The sequence below is a fragment of the Cetorhinus maximus genome, chromosome 30 (genome assembly GCF_964194155.1).
Source record: "Cetorhinus maximus chromosome 30, sCetMax3.hap1.1, whole genome shotgun sequence".
Classification (NCBI taxonomy): Eukaryota; Metazoa; Chordata; class Chondrichthyes; order Lamniformes; family Cetorhinidae; genus Cetorhinus; species Cetorhinus maximus.
Window position 1 is genome coordinate 5,862,401 of NC_135908.1, and position 27,543 is coordinate 5,889,943.

Genomic DNA, 27,543 nt, shown 5'->3' on the forward strand with positions numbered 1-27,543 from the left:
CCCTTTACTTGGAACATATATTTTGTATTTACAATTACAATTTTTTTTCCAAATTAGCAAATTATTTACACTGATGAGTCATTTACAAATTCAATCTTTCAGAGGGTTTCCTTAGGTGTGTAGAATGTCTCAGCTCTACAACTTCAGATGTTTTATTAGGAACCTCGTTCTCTGGAATTGTTTGAACATCAGATCCTTCGACAGGTACCTGCACATCTGTGTCCTCGACTCTTGTAGGTACAACAGGCACTTCAGACACATCTGTACTTGGTTGAGTTCCCTCAGCAGGAAACGTAGACTCGGTCGTGAACCCTGGTGGAATCGTTTGTTGATGATTTCTCTCTTCCTGAAATGATCCACATGTCTCTGTATGACTCAGCTTTCCACCTTAATGTGGTAGGATAAAGGTCCAGACACTGCACTTATTTCACCTGGTAATCACTTTGGTCCATCTCCAAAGTTCTTCACACATACTGTCTCTCCCACGGTAAACTTCCTCTCGTGACTATGCCAGTCGTGTCCAGCTTTCTGACTTCCATGACTCCTTTCCAACTTCCCCGCCCCCACCCCTAAGTTTGGCATTATTAAACTCAATCTCGTCCTGAGACGGTGTTTTGTTAATAATTCTGCAGCTGTGACACCTGTTGTTGTGTGAGGGGTGGTCCTATAATGAATAAGAGAGCATGCTAGCTTGGCTGCTATGGAATCTCCATTTAAATTTTTCATACCAGACTTGAACATTTGAACTGCTCTATCAGCAGGGTGGTACGGCGAAGTTTTCATGTGGGTGATGGTCTGTTGATAGCAAAACTTTTATGTAGCTTCTCAGTCATAGCAGAAGACATTGGTGACTTCACCTCTTATATATCCATCCATTTTGAGTGAGCATCAACAACGAGCAGAAACATTGACTATGTGGGACCTTTCATGGGAACAATGTGTAATCGTATCCATGGTCTTCCTGGCCACTCCCAAGGGCGTAATGGAGCTGTTGAAGGTAACTTTTGCAATTGTTGATACTGTACATAATTCTTCACTAAGCGCTCCATTTTTCCATCCATTCCAGGCCACCATAGATAGCTGTGTGCTATGGTCTTCATTTGGGAAATTCCTGGATGTGCACTATGTAGCTCAATTAATAATGACACTCTTCCTGTTGGAGGAACAATCACAATAAGATATCAACTTGGCTGGTTATTTCATGTCTTCTGTTAAAATATGGTTTCATTTTGTCAGATACAGGCTCTTGTGACCAACCATAAAGCACTTGTTCTTGTATTTTGGATAAGACTGTGTCTCGACTTGTCCAGTCTCTGATTTGTTTAGCACATACTGGTGAGGAATCTAAGAAATTTAACAACAAAACAAGTTCTTGTGGAACTGGGACATCCTCACCTTTTTCTTGTAATGACAATCGGCTCAGTGCATCAGCGTTTGCAGTATGACTGCTAGACCTATGTACAAAAGTATACTCATATGCTGCCATGATCAGTGGTATTATTTGAGTTTCTGTGTCTTCTTTCAATGGACTTTTTTCTTTCTAACACTGACTTTATTTTCAGCCTTCTTTTTGACTTCCCTATTGGCCAGGCTACTCTCAGATGCAAGCTCTTTTTGAGTGAATTCAGTGATTGAGTTTCCCAGAATTTCATCTTTTCTGCTTCATGGGAAATTCTGCAACTTTTATCTCCAAAGCTTTTTTTGCTTCATGTAGTTGCTTCTTCAGCTCATCCATCTCTTTTTTTTACATTGGTGTACTGCCTCCTGAAAAATTAAGCATTGCCGTGTCTTCCCTGCCAATTCATCCTTCATTTTACTCAGAGCAGTGCAGAACTCTTTCTGTTTCTCTTCATACTTTTCCAGAGATACCTACTTAGACAGGAGGAAAACTGGTAGTGTGTGAAGGTCTTTTCGGTTTTCACCTTTCGGAGGTTGTTCACCTCGACCTGGACTCTGTCCCTCAGGATGGTCTCTCCTAGTTCTTTTTGCTGTCCTTCTGTGTCTTTGTTTGAAAAATCCTGCATTTCTTTAGGCTGCTGGGCCTTTACACACACCTTTTCCAAAACAGGAACATTTTCAGCTACTTTTGGAATCTCTGTGACAAATCAAGGTTGATTTCCTTCAGCCAGTTTTGTCCTAGTAGCTTGGTCCTCTGCCTGTCAATACCAACACAGGTAGCTTTGCTGATTGGCTTCCGTAATGGACAGTTACTACTTAAGCCTCTGGCTTGAATATCTTCTCCATTGGATGTTCTTAATTTGGCATCAGTTTCTTCTAAATTTAGGTCATGTTCTCCATTCTTCAAATATCAGAAGGTATGCCCACCAATCACTGTCGTGGAAGCTCCTGTGTCCACTTCCATACGGATAGGTCTGTCATTCACTTTTACTGTTATGTAAATTGGTTCCGTTTTCCCTGCCTTCAAGTTAAATAATGAATAAACATCTGAATTTGTTGCTTCAGGTTTTTGTACGCTGTAAATTTCACAGGGTTTTCTCTTTTGCTTGAAGGCCTGCCTGATTCTTTTCCTTACACTGTCTCATTGTGTGTCCATTTCGATGACAATAAAAACATTTGATTTTTTTCAAACTGCCAATCATTACTAATCTGCCTGTTTCCACCTCTGTTGCCATTATTCCATATTTTCGCTGCTGAGTCAATTCTTTTTATTTTTCTGCTAGCGGTGGCTGTTTCCCTCTTCTCCGCAGAGCCTTCCATTTTTGTGCTCTTTCCTTGCATTTCTGCACCATTTTTGGCTGGGACTTCCCTCCCAATATAGAGGACGGCGCCATTTTGTGCTCCTTGTATGGCTTTTGAATTCCTTACTGCACTTTCCATGGCCAGTGCAATCTCTAGCACCTTCTTAAAATCCAAATTTGTCTAGGTCAGTAACCTCTTCTAAATCGTGTCCTCAATTCACACTGCTCACTAAATGATTTCTCAACATATTTATTTTTGCATGTTTTTAACTTCCCGAGTTTGAGTTCTGACATCCTGCCCCTTTGATCTGAATTTCTCTACTGGAGAAATGACTCCTTCTCCATCTATCCTGTAATACCCTTCAATATTTCAAAACCTTGATTGAATAATTTCTTAACCATTATACCTCTGGGAAACATCGGGTCAAAATTGTGAAGTTCCACTTTTGGCATTAAGTCTTGCTGGATGAATGCATATATATAAATATATCCTGGCAAATTTGGCTTCCATATCTTGCCCAGACTGCAGAAGTCTCTGCAATTACTACTACATCAAATCTCTTTATCTTAATTTATGCTCATTTGGAATAGTATAAAGGAGATTTATTTGGTTGACTGCTTTCCTGCTTATTAGTCTCTCTGCCATCTAACTTGCCATCTTTCTGTAAAAATTTCCACTTCCACTACCCCAACTTCTATCCCTTTACCCCCTTCCCCTCCTGCAAATCCCAGCCATGCACTCAAGTGAAAAATGTTGGTTTGCTCTTCTCTTTTGCACCCCTACATTGTTCCGTTTACTCTCTGGTGGGATGCTGATGCTGGATCAGTTTAGGTGAAGCCTGTACTATCTCTATATCCGCAGCTGACAAGATGCTGTATATATCTGAAGTTGTGACCCCAGCATGATTTCATTGGGCAACCTTCTGACTTTGGGTAGGATTCTAATTGAGAATCGTGTGAATTGATGTAAATGCGCGTATTTTCTCAAGAATGTGATGTGATTTCATGCTGTTGATCAGACATTTATGACAAAGTAATGTTGCTGTTTTCTGTTGCAGTTATAAATTAGCAGTTAGAAGAATTCATTACATTACAATTATGTCTGTCAATTGCACAATTTGATTGAGTTGAACTCTGTAAAATGTAATCTAATTCACTTGTGGAATGTACATCCTATTGTTAATAATCGAAGTATTGCCCTCATGATTGAAGATTAAAACGACGAGTTGCAGATACAATCAAAATCTTCACGGAACACATGGAAACTTGGTGCTGATACAAAGGAAATGTAATTGGAATGCAACCGACCTAGGTTCTTGGGATGAATTGATACTTTGGAATTTCATTTAATTACCTTTACAGTCAAGAAGAAATACTTCAGCAATTGTCCTTTGGGAGATTAAAGGAGTAAAATCCAAGATGGTGTAAGTTGTGTACTTTGAGGTTCAAAGGCTGAATGATCCATTATTATTTCATTCATGCCTTCATGCCTTCTCAGTAAGAATTTAGTGATCGTTTTTTTTTCATTGAGCGGAGAAAGCAAAAAGACCTGTGTGTTACCTGTGTCACAATAATGGGGCATGCAATTGACTCACTGATGTAGCTGGAATCAATTTACATCAGTGTATTTCTAAAATAAAAGTTACAAAATGTTTTTTTTCCCAAAAAAAGAGTGCTGTTTCACTTTGCCAGTTAGATCCTGAGATGAATGACGTCACCCATTACAATGATGATTTTCCATCAGAAAATCAAAGATAGAATGTTTAGAAAAATCTGCAATCAACAATCAAAAGATTATTTAAAAAAAGAAACACATTCCTTGGGCTCTGTTTATGTAAAGAAGCTACAACAGGAAGTAGTTGTAGCGAATAGCATAGATGCATTTAAGGAGAAGCAAGATTAACACAAGGGAGAAGGGAACAGGGAGTTATGCTGATAGAATTAGATGAGGAAGGACAGGAGGAGGCTTGGGTGGAGTATAAACTCTTGCATGGAATGGATGGCCTGAATAGCCTGTTTCTGTTTTCTTTGATAACTGAAAGGGGATTGGAGGTGGGGATTGTGTTTTTTTAAAAATTCACTTACAGGATGTGGACGTCGCTGGCTAGGCCAGCATTTATTGCTCATCCCTAATTGCCCTTGAGAAGGTGGCGGTGAGCTGCTTCATGAACCACTGCAGTCCCTGTGGTGTAGGTACACAGTGCTGTTAGGGAGGGAGTTCCAGGATTTTGACCCAGCAACAGCGAAGGAACAGGACATATTTCCAAGTTACAATGGTAAGTGGCTTGGAGGTGAATTTCCAGCTGGTGGTGTTCCCATGTATCTGCTGCCCTTGTCCTTCTAGATAGTAGCGGTCGTGGGTTTGGAAGGTGCTGTCGAAGGAGTCTTGGTGAGTTTCTGCACTGCGTCTTGTAGATGGTACATACTGCTGCCACTGTTCGTCAGTGGTGGAGGGAGTAAATGTTTGTGGAAGGAGTGCTAATCAAGCCGGCTGCTTTGTCCTGGATGGTATCAAGCTTCTTGAGTTTCGTTGGAGCTGCACTCATCCAGGCAAGTGGAGAATATTCCATCACACTCCTGACTTGTGCTTTGTGGATGGTAGATAGCCTTTGGGGAGTCAGGAGGTAAGTTACTTGCCACAGGATTGCTAGCCTCTGACCTGCTCTTGTAGCCACAGTATTTATTTGGCTAGTCCAATTCAGTTTCAAGTCAATGGTAACCCCCAGGATGTTGATAGTGGAGGATTCGGCGATGGCAATGCCATTGAATGTCAAGTGGCGATGGTTAGATTCTCTTGTTGGAGATGGCATTGCCTGGCACTTATGTGGCGTGAATGTTACTTGCCACTTGTCAGCCCAAGCCTGGATATTGTCCAGGTCTTGCTGCATTTGGACATTCACTGCTTCAGTATCTGAGGAGTCGTGAATGGTGCTGAATATTGTGCAATCATCAGCGAACATCCCATTTCTGACCTTATGATGGAAGGAAGGTCATTGATGAAGCAGCTGAAGATGGTTGGGCCTAGGACACTACCCTGAGGAACATCTGCAGTGATGTCCTGGAACTAAGATGATTGACCTCCAACAACCACAACCATCTTCCTTTGTGCTAGGTATGACTCCAACCAGTGGAGAGTTTTCCCTTGATTCCCGTTGACTGCAGTTTTGCAAGGGTGCTTTGATGCCACACTCGGTCAAATGCTGCCTTGATGCCACTGTCTTCCATCTCTCAGACATGTACGCAAGCCTTCTGTCTGCCAGATGTAAGGTTCCAACGAGAAATACATTTCATCAGTATTAGTGCAGCATGTCCCCCCATGGCACTAAACTAGCTGCCCCAATTGGGCTTGGGATTGCTAGTGCAAGAAAATGGAAATATATTAAATTCGTTCATGGTAATTGGCCTTTTGAAATTTAGGTAAACCATTGGGGCAGAGTAGAGGAAGCTTTTCTTGATGAACACAATCACTTATACAGTTTTTGTTTTCATGAAAAGAGGCTTGGACAACAGACAGCGATATTAAACTTACTTAGAAATAAATGAAACCTAGATTTACTCTCAAATGAAATATTCTGAAGCCATGAAGCGACTGGACTGCAATTTATATTGATTAAGATTGTTGCACATTAAATAACATAACCAAAAAAACCCTTTTGGGTTCAAAATGTCTTTCCTATGGTACTTGCAGTAAATCTAAGAATCATCTGGCTTGACAGCTGATGAAACCCTTGTTGAAAAATCAGTTTTCAATGGTTTGGGAGCTTGACTCACTTTTTAGCAAAGCTTAAAGGTATTTTCAAATTAATTGTTCCATGTCCAATGTCATAGTGAGAACAAATAATGAACACAAGATAGCTCAGTTTCAATAAAAGCAAAATACTGCGAATGCTGGAAATCTGAAACAAAGAAAATGCTGGAAAAACTCAGCAGGTCTGACAGCATCTGTGGAGAGAAAAACAGAGTTAACGTTGCGAGTCCATATGACCCTTCTTCAGAGCTGAAAAGTGGAAATGTGATGAAATTTATACTGTTTAAGTGGGGGTGCAGCAGGTGAAGCTGGATAGAAGGCCAGCGATAGGTGGGGACAAAGGAGCGATTGACATGATAGTCATGAACTAAAGGACAAAGGGAGTGTTAATGATAGTGGTAAGGGCTAAAAAAAAGGTGCTGATCGTGGCATAAAGGTAAGAAAGCAGAATGTGAATAGCAGAACCAGGGTAGCATTGTGTGAAAGAACAACATGGAACAAATAACAGATGGTCCTTTAGGGAATGGAGTGGCATGTGCGGGGTGGTGGGGAAAATAGGATAGAAAATGGGACAGAAGAGGGGACAGAAGAGGGATTAAAAAAATGGGATACAACCTTGGACTGCTGTTCTCGCCACATCCTGAGACCCACACTCTGTGCAATGTGCATTAACACACTCGACCTCTTTCTCCAGCAGCACCGACTCATCCTATCTCAAAGCTGCCCCTGTCCCCAATTTCATTTTATTCTTTGTCTCAGCTGATGCCTTAACAAGAAACTTTTCTTCTTCCTTTCAGGTGCTAAGGAACGCAAGCTCCCACAACTTATTGGTACCAATGCCCATCCAGGACCCTCCACCCCTTCCTGTCTCTCTGACCCCATCCCATCTTCTAATACCACCTCTTGCCATGTATTCACCATACCCTCTGACCTTCCCCTCTCTGATGCAGAACGTTCTTTACTCACCCCAGGACTCAGTTTGATACCCTTACGGCCTCACCTCAATGAATGTCGGGCTTGGCACGATGCTGAACTCCTCTTCCACCGCCTCCGTCTCCATGCTCGCTTCCTTGGGCAGGAATCCTCCCCCCGTTCTACGGATCCTTTCACCCACCTCCAGTATTCTCCCTCCACCTGGACCCCTCCCCCTGGCCTCTTACCTGCTCTCGATCTTTTCATTGAGAACTGTCGGCATGACATCAGCTGTCTCAATTTCTCTGCCCCTCTCACCCACTGTAACTGTCTCGTTCTGAACTTGCTGCACTCCGTTCTCTTGGATCCAACCCTGGTTTTATCAAACCTGCCGACATGAGTGGTGCTGTTGTTGTCTGGCGTACTGATCTTTACCTCGCAGAGGCTGAGTGCCAACTCTCAGATACTTCTCCCTACCTACCCCTGGACCATGACCCCACCACTGAACATCAAGCCATTGTTTCCAGGATTGTCGCTGACCTCATCTCATCTCTGGAGATCTTCCCTCCTCAGCTTCCAACCTCATAGTCTCCCAACCCCAGACAGTCCACTTCTACCTGCTTCCCAAAATCCACAAACAGCACTGTCCCAGTAGACTGATCATGTCAGCCTGTTCCTGCCACACGGAACTCATTTCTTCCTATCTTGACTCCGTCCTCTCTCCCCTTGTCCAGCCTCTTCCCACTTACACCCATGATTCCTCTGATGCCCTACTTCATGTCAACAATTTCCAGTTCCCTGGCCCTAACCACTACCTCTTCACCATGGACGTCCAATTCCTCTACACCTCCATCCCCCACTAGGATGGTCTGAGGGCTCTCCACTTCGTGTCCAAACAATCCCCATCCGCCACCACTCTCTTCCGCCTGGTTAAACTTGTTCTCTCACTGAACAATTTCTCCGTAAACATGTCTCACTTCCTCCAAATAAAAGGTGTGGCTGTGGGTACCTGCATGGGTCCCAGTTATGTCTGTCTCCTTTATGGGGTACGTGGAACTTTCCTTGTTCCAGTCTTACTCAGGCCCCCTCCCACAACTCTTCTTTCGGTACATCGATGAGTGTTTCGGTGCCGCTTCACGTTCTCGTGTGGATCTTGAAAAATTTATCAATTTTGCTTCCAATTTCCACCCCTCTACCACCTTCACATGGTCCATCTCCAACACTTCCCTTCCCTTCCTTGACCTCTCTGTCTCCATTTCTGGTGATAGACTGTCCACCAATATTCATTACAAGCCTACCGACTCCCACAGTTACCTCGACTACAGCTCCTCACACCCCGCTTCCTGTAAGGACTCCATCCCGTTCTCTCAGTTCCTTCGACTCCGTCGCATCTGTTCCGATGCCACTTTCCAAAACGGCGCTTCTGACGTCTTCCTTCTTCCTTAACTGAGGTGTCCCCCCCCACTGTGGTTGACAGGGCACTCAATTGTGTCCGGCCCATCTCCCGTGCCTCTGCCCTCACACTTTCCCCTCCCTCCCAGAACCATGATAGGGTCCCCCTTGTCCTCACTTGTCACCCCACCAGCCTCCGCATTCAAAGGATCATCCTCCGCCATTTCCGCCAACTCCAGCATGATGCCACCACCAAACACATCTTCCCCTCAGCCCCCCTGTCAGTATTCTGTAGAGACCATTTTCTTTGAGACACTCTGGTCCACTTCTCCATCACCCCCAACACCACATCCCCTTCCCATGGCATCTTCCCATGCAATTGCAGTAGGTGTAACACCACCTTTACCTCCTCCCTCCTCACTGTGTAAGGGCCCAAAGACACCTATCAGATGAAGCAGTGCTTCACTTGCACCTCCTTCTATTTGGTCTACTGCATCTGCTGCTCCCAATGTGGTGGTCTCTGCATTGGGGAGACCAAATGCAGACTGGGTGACCACTTTGCAGAACACCTTCAGTCTGTCTGCAAGCATTACCCAGACCTCCCTGTCGCTTGCCATTTCAACACACCACCCTGCTCTCATGCCCACATGTCTGTCCTTGGCCTGCTGCAATGTTCCAGTGAAGCCCAATGTAAACTGGAGGAACAGCACCTCATCTTCTGACTAGGCACTTTACAGCCTTCTGGACTTAACATTGAGTTCAACAACTTCAGACCATGAACTCTCTCCTCCATCCCCACCCCTTTTTTTTAATCCCCTTTTTTTCTACATTCCTTTTTACTTTTTATCCACTTATTCTTATTTTTATTTGTATTCATTCATCCATGGTTGTATCCCCCCTTCCAGCCCATTTTCTATCCTTTTTTCCCTCCACCACTGCCCCTCCCCCCACCCCATCCCCCACAGGGCTGTCTGTTACTTGTTCCATGTTGTTCTTTCACATAATGCTACCCTTGTTCTGCTAGTATGACATTCTGCTTTCTTACCTTTATGCCACTATCAACACCTTTTTAGCCCTTACCACTACCATTAATGCTCTCTTTGTCCTTTAGTTCATGACATCTTTGTCAATCCCTCCTTTGTCCCCAACTATTACTGACCTTCTATCCAGCTTCACCTGCTCCAACCCCCCTCCCCCTCCACCTTAAACAGTATAAATTTCATCACATTTCCACTTCTCTTCAGCTCTGGTCATATGGACTCGCAACGTTAACTCTGTTCTTCTCTCCACAGATGCTGTCAGACGTGCTGAGTTTTTCCATCATTTTCTGTTTTTTGTTTTAGCTCAGTTTCAAAATGGGTTTTGGTTAAATAGGAGGAGTCTTAATATATAATTGCTCAAATAGTATATTCTGGATTTTAAACAAGTGGTATTTGTTTTAGTTAATTGCAATCACAATTTTCTAAAGGTATGGGGCAATAGATTATTTAGCTCAGTCTTGGTTCTGTTTGTTCAGTACACAGTAATGAAAATTGTGTGAAACAGCTTATATGGATTGGATTTTGCGGTCACTATGCCGAGCCATCTCAACTGCAGTTAAGTTTGTGTGTTGCTGTCCTTTTGCTTTTTAAAAAAAAACAAGTACAGTACATTTTTTGCTGCCATTAATCAAATGAAAGCATGTAGACTGTTTTGTGTTTGAGTGTTGGGAACCTGGTAATGGTTGTACTTCAAGCGTGGCATTCTTAAGTTAGATTTGAAGATTTATGGGGCAATATTTAAAATTAGAAACACACACAATTTTAAAACAGCCTTGTAAAACAGATTTCAATAAAATGAAACACTTTTTATATGGATACAGTAAGTCTTCACTAAAAGTTGCAGTTGCCTTCCTGAAAATCATGACGTTAAGTGAAACAACTTTAAGTGAATCGTGGAGGTTGACATAGGAAACGATATTAAAACTGGAGTTTGGTTCCTTTGGATGCTTTTTGCTGAGAAAAACCAATATGCAAGTTTAAATACTATACCGTACGTGTGCAGTATTGTGCATTCCTAGCTAGAATTACTTATAAAATAAAACGAATCAGTAAAAGAAGAAATGCTGTAGCTGGTTACTTTCGGACCTTTCTCAGCAGAAAAAAAGCATTAAAACATTATAAGATGAAATGTTGTACACTCTTAAATGCCTACATTAATATGAAATAACCTTTAAAATAAAATCAATTAAAATATATAAAAGAAATACAATGTACAGTAAATGTGAGAAAATTTACTAAAATTGCTCACCAGCTGACAGGTTTTGGATTGACTTGACTCCATCTATTGGCAGAAGTTGGAAGGTGCAGGTAGCAGCTGAAGCCGTCCCAGGACTTCACTGAGAGCTGAAAGCGGGAATGGGAGTGAGTGCAAAAGAATGGGGTGTGGTAATGGGAGCTGGGTGGGGGGGGGGGGGGGGGGGGGGGGTGGAATTTACACCTAAAGGTAAATGAAGTGTAATCAGAGCAATTAAATGTTAATACCCATCTCTATATAAATCAAAATCTGATCTTTCTTTCAATGCAACCTTCTTTAATGAATATTTTGTTTTATTTCCAGGTGTGAGTTGACACAGAACACTGATTAAGAAATTGGTGATGATTGAGAAGTGAGCCTTATCAATGAATGCAGTATTAGAATGCAGTAAGCAAGGGGTATTTCATGAACAGCTCTATGAAAAATGTCCGCCTGCAACGCCTTCACTGAACACGTATGGAAGCCTGGTGAATGCAAGAACTGTTTCAAGCCCAAAAGTTTGCATTGTTTGACTGCTGCCTCTGAAACCCCTCCTATTTCATGTAACAATTTAAAAACTAATGCTAACCATAGCAACAACCACCGGGGTAGGTCAGGCACTGGTAGCTTTCGGCCTCCTGTTGCTAAGAAGCCAACGATTGCTGTGAAGCCCACCATGATGGTCATGGATGGACAAACTATGAGCACAGAAATGGAGGTATTGGAAAGCTGTGAAAATAAACATCGATGGAATAGAAATGGTGTTCTTCTCAACAGGAAACCAGTGAACAATAACAACAATGAAGCAAACAACAGCAATTCTCAGAGAGCTTGTGGCACAGATAGAATTGTTAATAATAGGATACCCAACAACAATAATGGATTAACTGACGTATTGAAGGAAATTGTTGGATTTGAGCCTGAGCCACATGTACAAGGTAAAGAATGTGACAGAGAGTCCTTTCTTGGAAGGATTAACAAATGCTACCAACGCTCGCTGGAAAGAAAGCTTCCTCCGAGCTGTATTGTGGCAGGTATGAAAGAGAATATGAGTAAGCGTGTAATGCTCAGCAGCAGCTCAGATATTATCAGCAGTGAGGGAGGACTCTTCTGCTATCCAGACTGCTCCTTTAGCAGTGATCAAAGAGCGGATAATGAGTCAAGTGATAATGCAACAGAAGAGCGAGAAAGTTGGGATGAAAGTGATGAAGAGCTGTTGGCAATGGAAATACGTATGCGTGGTCAGCCACGTTTTGCTAATTTTAGGGCCAACACACTCTCTCCTGTCAGGTTCTGCAGTGACAAAAAGTGGAACACAGTGCCATTACGAAAGCAGTCACTGCAGAGAATTTGTGCTGTTGACTATGATGATAGTTATGATGAAATTCTGAATGGATACGGTGATGAAGCCTTGATCCCATATGGTCAGGACAGTATGCCAAGCATATTATCATCTGATTCTACATCTCCTGATTCCTCAGTGACAGAGGGATCGCAAACTGGGACAACAAAAGCTTTACACCAACAACTTTGTAATGGCGATCTTACTCCAAGTGACTGCAAAAGCACCAAGTTTATTGAACCAGATTATGAAAGCATAAACGAAAATGAACAGGTTCCTCATGTAAAGCAGGCTCCATTTAAGCCAGCAAGAGGCACAGCAGTAAAGTCTTTAGAAACTCATAAAGCTGTTCTTGCATTGAGGTTGGAAGAGAAGGATGGAAAGATAGCTCTACAAAATGAGAAGCAGGAATTCACCATAAATTCTACAGACAGTCCAGGGCAAACTGTGACAATTAACATTATTCCAAAGGAAGACCAAGCAAAACCATACAGAGTTGTAGATTTAGAGCCACCAGGTATGTGCAAACCGTACACTGTGGTTGATGTATCCGCTGCAATGAACAATAAAAAGTCTGACAGTACACCCGAGCCTCTTCAAGGAGCAAAGACTTCACCAGTTAGTGCAAACCCACCCACGTCACTTTCGAGCCAGATAAACAACCAGAAAAAGTCAAGTATCAACAGATATCAGGAGGTGTGGACTTCTAGCACTAGTCCTCGACAGAAAATGCCCAGAGTGGCTTTAATGTCAAACAGTTCTGGGCCTACACCTCCCCCAAGACAAATGAGTCATAAATCAGCACCTACTTCACCTACTACTACAAATATTACTTCGAAAACTATCCCTGTGAAGTCTCCAAATCTGTCTGAGATCAAGTTCAATAGTTACAACAATGCTGGGATGCCTCCTTTTCCTATCATCATACATGATGAGCCAACATATGCACAAAGTTCAAAGCATAAGGCTATAAAAGTACCAATAGTAATTAATCCAAATGCCTATGATAACTTAGCCATTTATAAAAGCTTCTTGGGTCCGAGTGGATCACATTTGAAAAAGGAAGCTTTAGAAAACGTAACAAGTCATACATACGAAGAAATTGGATCAACAGTGAGGAAATCTGCAGATTTGTCTCAAGCCAAAGGACCGAGTGCCAGCACAGAACGAAAGGTACTTGGCTCTGTGGCACAGAAAGTGCAGGAATTCAACAATGCACAAAACAAAGCACAAATCCTGTCTCAGTCCTCGCCACATAAAAGCTTTGGATCCAATCACAGCTCTCCTTCTAGAATTCAGAAATCTACTCAAGACTCTCCAGCCAGAAAAGAAGAAACACCAGAAAGGCAGATATCATCAGGAAGCAGGGAAAATGCTAGCACTGTGCTTTCCCAAATTGTTGCATCTATTCAGCCTCCACAGCTGCCGCCCGAAAATCCCCAGACACAGTCAAAAGCCAGTAGTGCAGAAGAGCTTTACTCTCAGTCACCTGCCATCTCAGAAGGCAACGGAGATATTCACATCCGCCCAAAATCATTATTCTCCCCACAAGCAAATAGTGAAGCAGAAGTGTCAAAAGTGATGGACAGTACTCTTACAAAAGGACAGAAAGAAAACATGCTACCAAAACAGATTACTGTCCCCACATCTAAACCAGGTACAGTACAATCTCCTGGTGCAGCTAGCTTGAGCCCTAAGAGTGAACAACTGCCTCCATTTCCACCACCACGTTCTACATCATCCCCTTACCATGCCAGCAACCTTCTACACAAGCATTTCAGTAATTGGGGGAAGCCAACTAGCCCTGTACGATCGCCTGAGACCGAATCCCCACTGCTGAACCCAGAGGGTCGCCAACGCTTACAAGAGGCGAAGCCAAAACGATGGATCTCCTTCAAAAGCTTCTTCCGTCGGCGCAAAACTGAGGAAGAGGAGGAGAAAGAGAAAGACAAAGACAAATTAATTGGACTGAATGGACGGGTGATACACATGCTGCCCCCGCCACCCATACAGCGGCATCACCTGTGCAGTGATCAGAAGATATTAGAACCATCTGAGAAGCTGACCACCATACTGAGTTACAAACAAGGGCTTGGACTGGATGGCATAAATGCTGAGACTGGCAAACTGGATGCTGCTGCAATAGATACTGAAATCCATTCTACCCTCAGCGAAACACAGGTCATTGTATCTGGATTGAAAGATGATGAAAAGTCTGCAATGGCCGTTCCTGAAAGTGAAAAGGAAATCAGCTGTGCCAGCAGTCAGAATTCTCCCCCACCTCCCCCACCAAAGAAATGTAACAAGTAGGTGTTGCCTTTTATTTTGTTTTTTCTTTAGCATTTATCAAATGTTGGAGTGAGTCCTTTTCCTATCCTTCTCTACCAAGCATGTGAATGTATTTAAACCTGTTTTGCAACTGTACATTTACTTCCTTATGTATTACAGTGTATTGCTCTTTAAGCAAGAACTTCCCTGCTCCTGCTCCACGTCTTTGGCATACCTGGCTAGTCTTCTGCGGCATATTGACCATTCTAAAAATGAAGAAAAATAGATCACCCACCTTTTATTTATAAGTTGGTTTTCACTTGAATTGACCTGTTGTCTTGAGTTCTCAACCAGCCAACTCTCAGATCTTTGATTTGCAGAGCTTAGTTTTTTTTTGTGAACCCTCTACATTTACTGGACAAAAGCAAATGGCAGCTCTACTCTTGAATTCCATTTATTTGTGTTGCAAGGGGAAAATCACCAAACTGATGTGCCTAAGCTCTGAACATCGATTTCTTAAAGACTTGTCCTTCTTGTTGTTTCCACCTCCACTGTGAACTTCTAGCGGGATTGAATTTACTGCTGTACTGTGTAAGGATGCTTCAGTTGAAAAGGTGAAGGGTGGAATCGTCCCAGATTCGCACTATGTGCGGTAGCGGGCGGGGAAAAGAATGTTTTACCCGCCGGCCACAATGGTGGCTTTTCACGCTGTATCAACCCAAACCCGCCTCGTTAATTGTGCAGTCTTGGGAAACGCAGTTTTGCTGGCTGGTGGGCAGCCTCTGATTCACCCGCCACGCCATCACCTCACCACTTCCTCAATCCGGGTGCCATACATAAGGTGCAGCTGTGTGCTCACCGCTCAGTGTCTCCGGCCCAGGACTGCTGCACAGAAGACATGGCCCCCGAATTCAGTGACACGTCCCTGGGACGACTTCTAGACACCGTTAGGAGCCCTGCCACGATGTCCTCTACCCCCGCACTGGCCGCAGGAGGCCCATCAGTGTCACCACTCCAGATTGGGAGGCGGTAGCAGAGGTGGTCAGTGGCAATGCTGCACAGATGAGGTCGGCCATCCAGTGCACAAAAAAGATGAATGATCTCATCTGTGCTGCTAGAGTAAGATATCCATTTCATTACTCCAAACTCTCACAAGGTATTCATCTCACTCACTGCCAGCTCAAGGAACATCATCACTCACTCTCTCTCACACACTCTCACATCTCCATCTGGCCTCATCTCTGGAGGCTGCCTCCTCAGCCCTCATCATCTTGAGGCCACTTGCACAGATTAACATGTGTCCCCACATACACCCTGGGATACCCCCCCCTTCCTCAGAAATGCCCTAGCCCTGCAGCCTCTTCCGTTGCCTGAGGCCACTTTTCCCCCTTCCCCAAGCAAGCCATAGCCCTTCAGCCATTGAAAAGCCGCCCCCGCCCCCGCCCCTTACGGCTGGTCTCATAAGGAGACACCTGCCCGTGAGCCCCCCTAAAAGTGGCGATGTGCTGCCTGCGAAGCCTGGCCCGATGACTGCAAATGCTGCTCGAAGCAAGGTGGGCAAACAAGCATCAAAGTCCTGAGTGAAGTGCAGCTTGTCAAGTGGATGTCACTTATGTTCAGCTGTGAAACACGCTGATGTGCTCAGATGATCCAGTTTGGGGGGATGATTCCGGCGAGCTGGGCTTATAATGATATATTTTTAAAAATTCATTCAGGGAATGTGGGCTTCGCTGGCCGAGCCAGCATTTATTGCCCATCCCTAGTTGCCCTTGAGAAGGTGGGGGTGAGCTGCCTTCTTGAACCGCTGCAGACCATGTGGTGTAGGTACACCCACAGTGCTGTTAGGGAGGGAGTTCCAGGATTTCGACCCAGCGACAGTGAAGGAACGGCGATATATTTCCAAGTCAGGATGGTGAGTGACTTGGAGGGGAACTTACAGGTGGTGGTGTTCCCACCTATCTGCTGGCCTTGGCCTTCTAGCTGGTCGTGGTCGTGGGTTTGAAAGGTGCTGCCTAAGGATCCTTGGTGAATTCTTGCAGTGCATCTTGTAGATGGGACACACTGCTGCTAATCTGTGTTGGTGGTGGAGGGAGTGAATGTTTGTGGATGTGGTACCAATCAAGCGGACTGCTTTGTCCTGGACGATGTCCAGCTTCTTCAGTGTTGTAGGAGCTGCACTCAATCCTGGCAAGCATTGCATTCCTGACTTGTGCCATGTAGATGGTGGACAGGCTTTGGGGAGTCAGGACGTGAGTTACTCGTCGCAGGATTCCTAGCCTCTGACCTGCTCTTGTAGCCACAGTATTTATATGGCTAGCCCAGTTCAGTTTCTAGTCAATGGTAACCCGCAGGATGTTGATAGTGGGGGATTTGGTGATGGTAATGCCATTGAACATCAAGGTTCGATGGTTGGATTCTCTCCTGTTGGAGATGGTCATTGCCTGACAGTTGCGTGGTGCGAATGTTACTTGCCACTTGTCAGCCCGAGCCTGGATATTGTCCAGGTCTTGTTGCATTTGGACATGGACTGCGTCAGTATCTGAGGAGTCGCGAATGGTGCTGAACATGGTGCAATCATCAGCGAACATCCCCATTTCTGACCTTATGATGGAAGGAAGATTATTGATGAAGCAGCTGAAGATAGTTGGGGGCCGAGGACACCACCCTGGGAAACTCCTGCGGTGATGCTCCTGGAGCCGATAAGACTGACCTCCAACAACCACAACCATCTTCCTTTGTGCTAGGTATGACTCCAACCAGTGGAGAGTTTTCCCCCTGATTCCCATTGACTCCAGTTTTGCTCCTTGATGCCACACTTGCTCAAATGCTGCCTCGATGTCCATGGCAGCCACTCTCCCCATACCTCGGGATTTCAGCTTTTTTGTCCATGTTTGAACCAAGGCTGTAATGAGGTCAGGAGCTGAGTGGCCCTGACAGAACCCAAACTGGGCATTGGTGAGCAGGTTATTGCTAAGCAAGTGCCGCTTAATAGCATTGTTGATGACCTCTTCCATTACTTTACTGATGATTGAGAGTAGACTGATGGCGGTAATTGGCTGGGTTGGATTTGTACTGCTTTTTGTGTAGAGGACATACCTGGGCAATTTTCCACATAGCCGGGTAGATGCCAGTGTTGTAGCTGTACTGGAACAGCTTGGCTAGGGGCGCAGCAAGTTCTGGAGCACAATTCTTCAGTACTATTGCCGGAATATTGGGTCCATAGCCTTTGCACTATCCAGTGCCTTCAGCTGTTTCTTGATATCACATGGAGTGAATCGAATTGGCTGAAGACTGGCATCTGTGATGCTGGAGACCTCCGGAGGAAATGTATTACAATGAAGTTCCTGACGTGCGACTGCGGGAAATGTGGCCTGCCGTTGACGGGCAGAGCGAATGATTGCAAACTCGTTTCACGGCATTGTGAAACTGATTTTTAGCCTTCCCACCATATTGTCAACTCATGCCCGCCTTGATGCATGACACCAGTGGGCACCGAAAATTGTCCCCAAACACATCTCTGTGCAAGTATGGCAAACCAATAGCACATACATTTGAAACACGTTTCATTTTGCTATTATTCACTAGCCTTTTTTTAGAGCCACAATCTGAAGTATTGTTACGCAAGACTTATTCTGAGTAATGTTTTAACACACTGCATCATTGAGTGATGCACTGATCCTGCAGTTTTACTCACACTGCACACCTGTTCCAAATGTGCACCCTTTGCAATTGCTGAGTAAGGATAGGCACTTTCCCTACTTGAAGAGGGGCGGTTGGGGAAAAATCATGGGACTGATGGTTCAATTAAAGTGCTAGGTTTTACTAAACTTGCCATTTGCTCTATTAGTTTTGGAATATCCCATATCTAATGACATTCCTTGGCTGAGGCATTTGATAAAGTGCCACATCAAAGGTTACTGCAGAAAATAAAAGCTCATGGTTTAGGGGGTAATGTATTGGCATGGATAGAAGATTGGTTGGCTAACAGGAAGCAAAGAGTTGGCATAAATGGGTCTTTTTTCTGGTTGGCAGGATGTGACAAGTGGTGTGCCACAGGGATCAGTGCTGGACCCTTGACATTTTACAATTTATATAAATGACTTGGATGAAGCGACCGAAGGAATGGTTGTTAAATGGTTGCTGATGACACAAAGATAGGTAGAAAAGTAAATTGTGAAGAGGATGTAAGGAGGCTACAAAATGGCATAGATAGGTTCAGTGAGTGGGCAAAGATCTGGCAAATGCAGTATAATGTGGGCAAATATGAAATTGTTCTTTTTGGCAGGAAGAATGAAAAGGAAGCTTATCCAAATGGTGAGCAATTGCAGAGCTCTGAGATTCAGAGGGATCTGGGTGTCCTAGTGTATGAATCATAAAAGGTTAGAATGCAGGTACAGCAGGTAATTAAGGAAGCTAATAGAATGTTATCATTTATTGTGAGGGGAATTGAATGCAAAAGTATGGAGGTTATGCTTCAGTTGTGCAGGACATTGGTGAGACCACGTCTGGAGTACAGTAGTGGTCTCCTTATTTAAGGACGGATGTAAATGCATTGGAAGCAGTTCAGAGAAGGTTTACTGGACTAATACCAGGAATGGGTGGTTTGTCTTATGAGGAAAGGCTGGACAGTTTAGGCTTGTATCCACTGAAATTTAGAAGAAGAGACAACTTAATTGAAACCTTTAAGATCCTGGGGGGTGTCTTGACAGGGTGGATGTAGAGAGGATGTTTTCTCTTGTGGGAGAATCTAGAACTCGGTCACTGTTTAAAAATAGGGGGTCGCTCATTTAAGACAGAGATGAGAAGTTTTTTCCTCCTGAGGGTTGTGAGTCTCTTCCTCAAAAGGCAGTGGAAGCAGAGCCTTTGAATATTTTTAAGGCAGAGCTAGATAGAATCTTGATTAACAAGAGGGTAAAAGGTTATCGGGGGTAGGCAGGGGTTGAGGTTACATTCAGATCAGCCATGATCTTATTGAATGGTGGAGCAGGCTCGAGGGGCCAAGTGGCCCACTCCTGCTCCTAGTTCATATTTTCATGTTTCCTTCCCCTGGACAGCAAAAGAAAGACGGACAGAACAAGGAAAGAAAGCAATGGCTCTGAATTCCGATCTAAGAACCTTGAGATTGATTTGCAATCATTAACTTGCTTCCCAGCATCTACAGTAATGTTCTGACAGTTTTTTTAAAAAAGTAGTAATCATTGCACTACTAAGCTCATCAGTTATTTAATTACACTCCTCCTTTATGACGACAGCATCGGAAGGATGTTATCACTTGTTGTGACATGTGCAAAAGGAAATAAAATTGTGATTCATGATGGTTTCAAGTATTGCCGATCAAATATTGCAGGGAAAATTATATTTTTTAATTTATTGTGCTTATTTTGTACATTATATGTTTTATACGTATAAAGTATGGTGTTAAAATTGCAGATTTTTCAGTGGGCCATATAGAAAAATGCTTGTGTTTCATTGTGCAGCTATTGATTTTTGCAGGTTATAAGAATGAATAAGGCATGCCTGTATTTGCTGCTAATATAACATAGATTTTTTGCACAGACTGTTTTATAGTGAATGATATTCTGCAGGAATGGATGGAATTTTCAATGCCCAGACACGTTGGAACTTATAGTACTCCTATGAACATTAAAATCAGCAGTGGTAACCGTGAATATCATTCCAGATGCTGAAATCCTCACCCTAAATCTATTCCAGTGCCTTCCTGGCTGACCTACCATTTTCCACCCTCCATAAACTTCAGCTCATTAAAATCATTGCTGCCCATATCCTAACTCTCACCAAGTTCTGTTCACCCATCATCCCTCTGCTCGCTGACCTACGAGGCACTCCTCCATCAACGCTGCAATTTTAAAATTCTCATGCTCGGTTTCAAATTCCTTCATGGCCTCGCCTATCCCTATGCCTGTAACAACAGTCCAATAACACTCCAAGACCTCTGCAGTTGACCAATCCTAGCCTCTTATGCATCCCTGACTTTCTTTACCTCACCATAGGCAGCTGTGCCATGAACTGTCTAGGCCCCAATCTCTAGAATTTCCTTCCTAAAACTCCCTGCTGCTTTACCTTTCTTTCCTTCTATAAGACCCTCATAAAAACAATTTCTTTGACCATGCTTTTGGCCACCTGTCTTAATGTTGTTGTCTTTGGCTCAGTGTCAGTTTCTTTTGTTTGATTGCATTCTTTTGCAGGCTTTGGGATGTTTTACTGTGTTAGTGTTGTTGTAGCGTTAATTTACTCAAATTTTCATGGTCTCATGAAAACCCATTGAAACTGTAAAATAAACATAGCCTGTAAACAATGACAGTTTATGGCTAAAATCTTTCCCACAGCTACTATATGTATATCTGTTGTACTTTTGTAACTGAAGTTCATTGTTTAGTATGATTTAAAAATGTCATCTGATTAATTGAATTAGTTTATTTTTTGAAACCCATTGAACTACATATTTCTCATGCTGAGTTCATTCATAAAAAGCTACATACGTGAATTTCTTTAATTGCATGAAAAGGCGTGATGGAAGAAACGTAGAATAAATTTGGGGTTTGAAGGCTATTTGTATATCATCTTTCATAGGCAAATCTCACCGGTATGGGGTTTAAAGGCTATTTGTATATCATCTTTCATAGGCAAATCTCACCGGTATTCTGCTCTCCACCCCTGACAAACTTCAACTTATTCAACTTTGGGTGCCCATCTCACATCCTGCTTTGTCCTGTTCCCCCAACATTTCTGTCCTTTGAATCTCTATTGTTCTACCCAGCCTGCCTCTGCAACTTCCTGGTTGTTAGCGATTGACTCCTTTGCATTTCCTTTCCTCCGTTCTACTAATAGTTGCAGGCAACTGCACCCTGCATTTGGAGCTGTTTCCATATACCCAAATAGCTAACTACTTCTGTCCCCACTTTTAGAAGTCTCCTAAAGCTGATCTCTTTGAACAAGCCTTTGGCCTTCTTCCCTAAATTTCTGCTATTACCACTTGGATTGTTTCTGCTTCTATTAAGTATTTTGGGATGTTTTAGGTCTGTGTAATGTTATTTAATTTTCTTGAAGAGAATTTTAGGTTATAAGTTTAACCTTGGTGTTATAGTAAATTTATATAGTATGCTCTTCACTAATGAGTGGCTCATTGTGCTTTATTGCTCTCTCCTAAAATAATGAGTTCCTCATTTTGGATGGGGACAAATCTGATAGCCATTTTCCTGCTGAGCGGAAGGAATAAATTGGAGATGAGTTCCAGGGCTACTGCTCACCTTGTATTTCCTGGTTAGACTGCAGTATTACCAACATTCAGTTTGTCTGCCAATGTTTTATTTATTCTTTCATGGGATGTTGGCATCACTGGCAAGGCCAGAATTTGTTCCCCATCCCTAATTGTCCTTGAGCTGAATGTCTTGCTAGGTCATTTCAGAGGGCAGTTAAGAGTCAGCCATATTGCTGTGGATCTGGAGTCACATGGAGGCCAGAGTGGGTAAGGATGACAGGTTTCCTTCCCTAAAGTGAACCAGATGAGTGTTACAACAATCAGTGATAGCTGTTATGGTCACCATTACTGAGGCTAGCTTTATATTCCAGATTTATTAATTAAATTTAAATTCCACTAGCTAACATTAGCCTGGATTACTAGTCCAGTGACATTACCATTACACCACTTCCTTGGTTGGGATAAGGTTCAGGGAGATCTTTTGGGATAAATGTATTTTGCTAAGGTAAATATACTAATCGTAAATGGACTGAACTACTTTTCTTTGTGATAACAAGCTAGTATTTCATTTATGGTCTATAGCATGGAGCTATGGAACATCCACACAAGAAGTACCATTATACATTGCATCTCCAAAGAGGTTAGAGTGATCCTGATCATGGAATTTAATTACTTCAAACCTCTGAAATCTAATCATGGCATGATCAAAAGAGAGGTTTATCCTTAGTTGGCCAATGCTAAATACAATCCTAAATTGTACAAAATATTTTTGTGCTAATAAGTATTTTTCGTCAACTGTTATTTCCTTGACCAGTTCTCTGAAACTGCTGATTAGAGACAGCCTGTGGGAGACATTTGTTTAGCTCTCCTCCCAGCGACATTATGCAAATCTTCTCCAGTAAAGCCCTGAACAAGAGTGGCAGCCCATAGTTCCCATTCATGACATTGCGAGACCGGAACTTTACGGTGTTCACTGCCCCTTCGTTAAGATCATGAGATGGTTTCCAAAATCTTGCCTAGTCTGATTATTGCTTCGTTGTCAAGCTGGTTGTGAACACACATGGCATGAAGTTCTATGGTTCTGTGCCAATTTTGAATTTAACAATGTCATCTGAGTAATACAGTATTTCAGGATTAAGTAATATTAAATGCATATCCTGGGGTACTCTGTTATGTCCAGGGTCAGGAAGGAATTTCACAGATGTTCTCAGAAGTTTTACTTTGTGGCCTCATTTAGGAAATTGGGGAAAGTTTATCATACAAATTGTATATGATCTATTGGAGGCAGTAAGCTTGATAGACTATAAAAGCCTTTTCGTTTACAAAGTAGAACAAAGTATTTACAGCACAGAAACTTAGCCTTTCGGCCGAACATGTCAGCATTTGTACTTCGTGAGCCTCCTCCCAACCTCCTTCATCCTAACCCCATCAGCAAATCCTTCCATTATTTTCTCCATTATGTGATTACCTAGCTTCTCCTTAAATTCATCTATGTTTTTGCCTCAACTCCTTGTTGTAGCAATTTGTGTATCTGTACCTTCAGATCCCTCTGTACCACTCCCCCATTTACTCCATAGTAGCATGTGGCCTCCTTATTCTCCTACCAAAATGTAGCACCTCACATTTACCTGCATTGAATTTAATTTTCCAATTACATGGCAATTTTGCCACAGTCTTTCCCTCAACTTGAAATCATCTGCAAATTTTGAAACTGTACTTTCGATACCTTTTAAGTAAATAGTGAACAACAAAGGTTCCAGCACTGATCTTTGTGGTTTACCACTTATTATCTTTTACCAGTCTGAGTAACTACCTTTGATCCTTTCTTTGTTTTCTGTTTTGTAGCCAGCTTTCTATCCTTTCTGCTACTTCAGCATATTCAGCTGATTCTACATATTCACACTTTAGTCATGGGTTCACCATGCAATAACTTATGGAGGGATTTTTGAAAATCCAAATATATTGGGTCTATTAAATAACCTTCATCTATCCTTTCTGTTACTATTTCAAAGGTTGGTCAATAAGGTTGGTCAAGCATGACCTTCTCTTTGGAATCCATACTGATTACTCTTTATTTTCGGTTTCTAGCTGTTTTTCTATTACATGTTAGAGTAAGGGTTTCATTAACTTTTCTAACATTAAGGTTAAGCTTATTGGTCTACTGTGCCCTCGACTTGTTCTAACTTCCTTTTAGCGTATTGGTTTCATGTTAGCTGTGCCTCAGTCCTCTGGCACTATTCCTTCTCTCATGAATTTATATAAAACAGTGCCTCTGTTATTTCCTCCCTAATTTCTTTTAATATGTGTGGACTCAGCACATCCAGACCAAGGATATTTCCCTCTTGCAATTTATCTTCTCAATCAGGAATATGTTTGGCAGAAGCATCCAGTCCCAAAACGTTGTTGAATTCTTTAAATTTGCACTACCAATACAATAGGAGAGCTCTATAAAAGCCTGTATGAACTTGGATACAATATATATACTGTAATGTTGAACAAATTTGAGCCTGAAGTATTTTGGGATGGGATACAGCTAGCTGGGAGCCATTCTTAACAACCAGCAAATGTTTTAGAAATTACTCAGTATTTATTTTCTGTAGCATCAAGAGAATGGTGAAAATTTCTTGCAACTTTATCATGTTATTGTGAAACGTTTAGTTGACAATTTGAAATTCTTTTACGTGCGAAGCAGCATTTGAGTCTGCAAGAAACAATAAACTTACCTCCAATTTCCTCTTGGCTGGCATAACCCCAAATCTATTGAATCAGCAGAAAATGTTTTTACAGCCCACTGCACAAGTGTTCCTAGACTGCCGGAGAATTAGTGTAAACAATTGAGAATCAGATATGATCACTACCCCAGTATCTCCTCCACCCACCCCCATCCACCTGAACTGCATAGGCTACCAGGGGTTTGGGCAATGCTGCTAATCTAGCAAGGAAATGTGTTGCTGGGAAATGTGGTAGAAACAAGGCAAAAGCAAACTATATTTGTGGTAAGTAAACTTCTCACCTAATGTTTATTGTATTAATGTCTTATTGGTTGCACTGTAAATGTACATTAATGGGATAGCAGAATGCACATCCTTTTCTGCTCTTTTGAACTGAGCATCAGTTTAATTGTTTTGCCCCTTGTTTAAATTTGAAAATTCTCATCCTTGTTTTAAAATATTTCCGCAGCCTTTCCCCTCCCTATCTCTGTGATCTTTGCACTCCTTCAATTCTGGCCACTTGCACATCCCCCAATTTGTGTAGCTCCACTATTGGCACTCGTGCCTTCAGCTGCTTAGGTCCTTTTCTGTGGAATTCCTTCCCTAAACCTCTCCATCTCTCTACCTTTCCTCCTTTAAGACGTTTCTTAAATCCTACCATTTTGACCAAACTCTTCCCTAATGTGGCTCAGTAACAAAGTTTTTAATTTGCTATGTGAAACACCTTGGGACATGTTGTTAAAGGTGCTATATGGATGCAAATTGTTGTTGAGCAGGGATGCCTCTGGGCTCCAGAAATAATCTGGTCTGCTGCCACCCCAAGTTTCCTCGACCCCTGCTTCTGTACTAACCTTGCTGTGGGCTACTCAATATTGCACTAGATATGGCAAGTTGCTTTGGGGTGGGTGGATCACTGGTTCTGTTTAAATCAGACCAAGGCCTTGAAACAAATCCACCCCTCTTGCTCCCGTCATGTCTGGGCAACTGGCGCTTTCAACCTGTTGATCGGCCAAGAGTCGAAGCCTATCTCGTTTTTTTTAACCTGCGTGCATTGTTGTGGTGGCATCTGATGATCCAGAATGACTACATTGTCTAATTGTTTCTGTCACTAGGATACAGTGAGTGAATCAATGTTAATATTAACACATTGCTGGTGACATGATGCTGCAGGTGTGGGAAAATAAAAATCGTAGAATGAGGATTTGGCGGTTCAACTTTTCATTTGTTTTTGAAGCATAACCTGAGATTAAATTTATGGGAATGTGCTCATTTTATGTATCCAATTGAATGGAGCAAACATCTTAGTTATCATGTTGCATATTATACCTACAGACTTTTAATTCCACCGAAATTTCAAAGAACTCGACATGGATTCATGAACATACAACTTAACTCCTGTCTGTGTGACTTCCTATTGCAGAAGTATGACAAATATTAATATGAACCTGTTCTGTATATTGTGAAATAGTGGCAAGGAGAGGAGCACAGTATTTATTTGAATGAGATGATTAATATGTCAATCGTCAGCTGTAATCACATTCAGAGTGACTAGCTTTCAAGATTCGGTCAAATTAAAGTAATTCTTATACTGGATACTTAAGTATATGTTGTCTGTAGTCAATCTTTGCTTTAAAACTTAGTTGTGCATGGCCATTTTTTCCAGTGCATGGTTGCTTTAAATTTTTTTGTGTGGTGTTGCAGAGTATTTATCGCAGAGCAGGGGCTGCGCAGTGCCTTCCAGACTGCAGGATAGCCATGCATCTAGGCAGCTTAGTGGAAACATTGTGCATAGCTGGAAGCTGAATAGCTTCATACATTTTAATTAGAATAATGGTAAACTGAAACCTTGACTGTGGTTAATCAATTTTGTTGATGGATAATTGTAAGCAACTATTAGTCCAAATGTTTTGCTAATTACATACAATGTACACCCTACTTCTCAACTTCCCTGTTTTATTTGGGACATCTTGACTTCTCACAGCTGCGAAAAGTGGCAGCAAAATGGAACATACCAAAATCAGGCGATCTATCAAGATAAGAGAAAATTACACTCTTGCACTAAGCACTGACCTGAGTTGTGCCTTTCAATATAGCGTGAAAAGTTATAGGTTAACAAGTATATGATTCCTGTATTTACAACACATACTGTATAGGTGCCAGCCAACTGCATAGACTGTGGGTTCAGTCCCCACTCTAGAAATCAGCATAGAATCGAAGCTGACACTTTCAGTGCAGTACTAAGGGAGCACTGCACTGTCAGAGGTGCTGTTACTTGGATGAGGTGTTAAACTGAGGCCCAGTCTGCCTTCTCAAGTGGGCATAAAATATCCCATAGTACTATTCGAAGAAGAGCAGGGAACTTTTCCCCATAATATTTATGCAATATTTATCCTTCAATCAGCATCACTAAAGCAGATTATTCAGTCATTTATCTCATTGCTGCTTGTGGGGGTTTTCTGTGCACAAATTTGGCTGACATATTTCCCAAAATACAACAGTGGCTTCACTTCAAATGTACTTCAGTGGTTATAAAGTACTTTGGGATGTCCTGAAGTTGTGAAAGACTATAAATACAAGTTCATTTGTTCTATCTCATTACTTTCCAAAACTGTTGGTTCTTTATTTCTGCTAGAATAGTCTCCATTGCTTTGGCTGTTTTTCCCTAATTATGCATTCCTTTATTATAAAGTTTTAAACCACAGAGTACAAGGAACTCAGCAGAACAAATATTGCAGCAACACTTTTTACAGGTAACCAGTGCATTGGGAAGGTGAAGTTTGTTTTTGTAGATTTGTGAAACTGTATAATAAGCTTATTTTGTTTCCTACTTCCAAATTATTTTGCCACCCAAATGTTTCCATTCCCCTCCTAAAGGTGCTGCCTCTTCTTTGGATATCTTCTTGTGAGTTACGACTCTGTCAGGTACGTGGCCAAAATGGCCCATTCGTCATATGTGAGTGTAGATAGTCACCCCTACC

General features: G+C 42.4%; 1 protein-coding gene across 3 annotated transcripts in view; it reads left to right on the forward strand.

Annotated features, from left to right (window-relative positions):
- Positions 1 to 27,543, forward strand: part of peak1 (pseudopodium-enriched atypical kinase 1) — a 186,947-nt gene that overhangs the window by 138,641 nt on the left and 20,763 nt on the right. For 2 of the 3 annotated variants that reach the window (XM_078532354.1, XM_078532355.1), the window contains exon 4: positions 11,350 to 14,673. In XM_078532354.1, coding sequence (XP_078388480.1) covers positions 11,471 to 14,673 — 3,203 coding nt within the window. In that variant the 5' untranslated portion in view covers positions 11,350 to 11,470. Of the gene's footprint in view, positions 1 to 11,349; positions 14,674 to 27,439; positions 27,488 to 27,543 lie in introns of all 3 variants that reach the window. The other variant, XM_078532353.1, reaches the window with a different exon arrangement.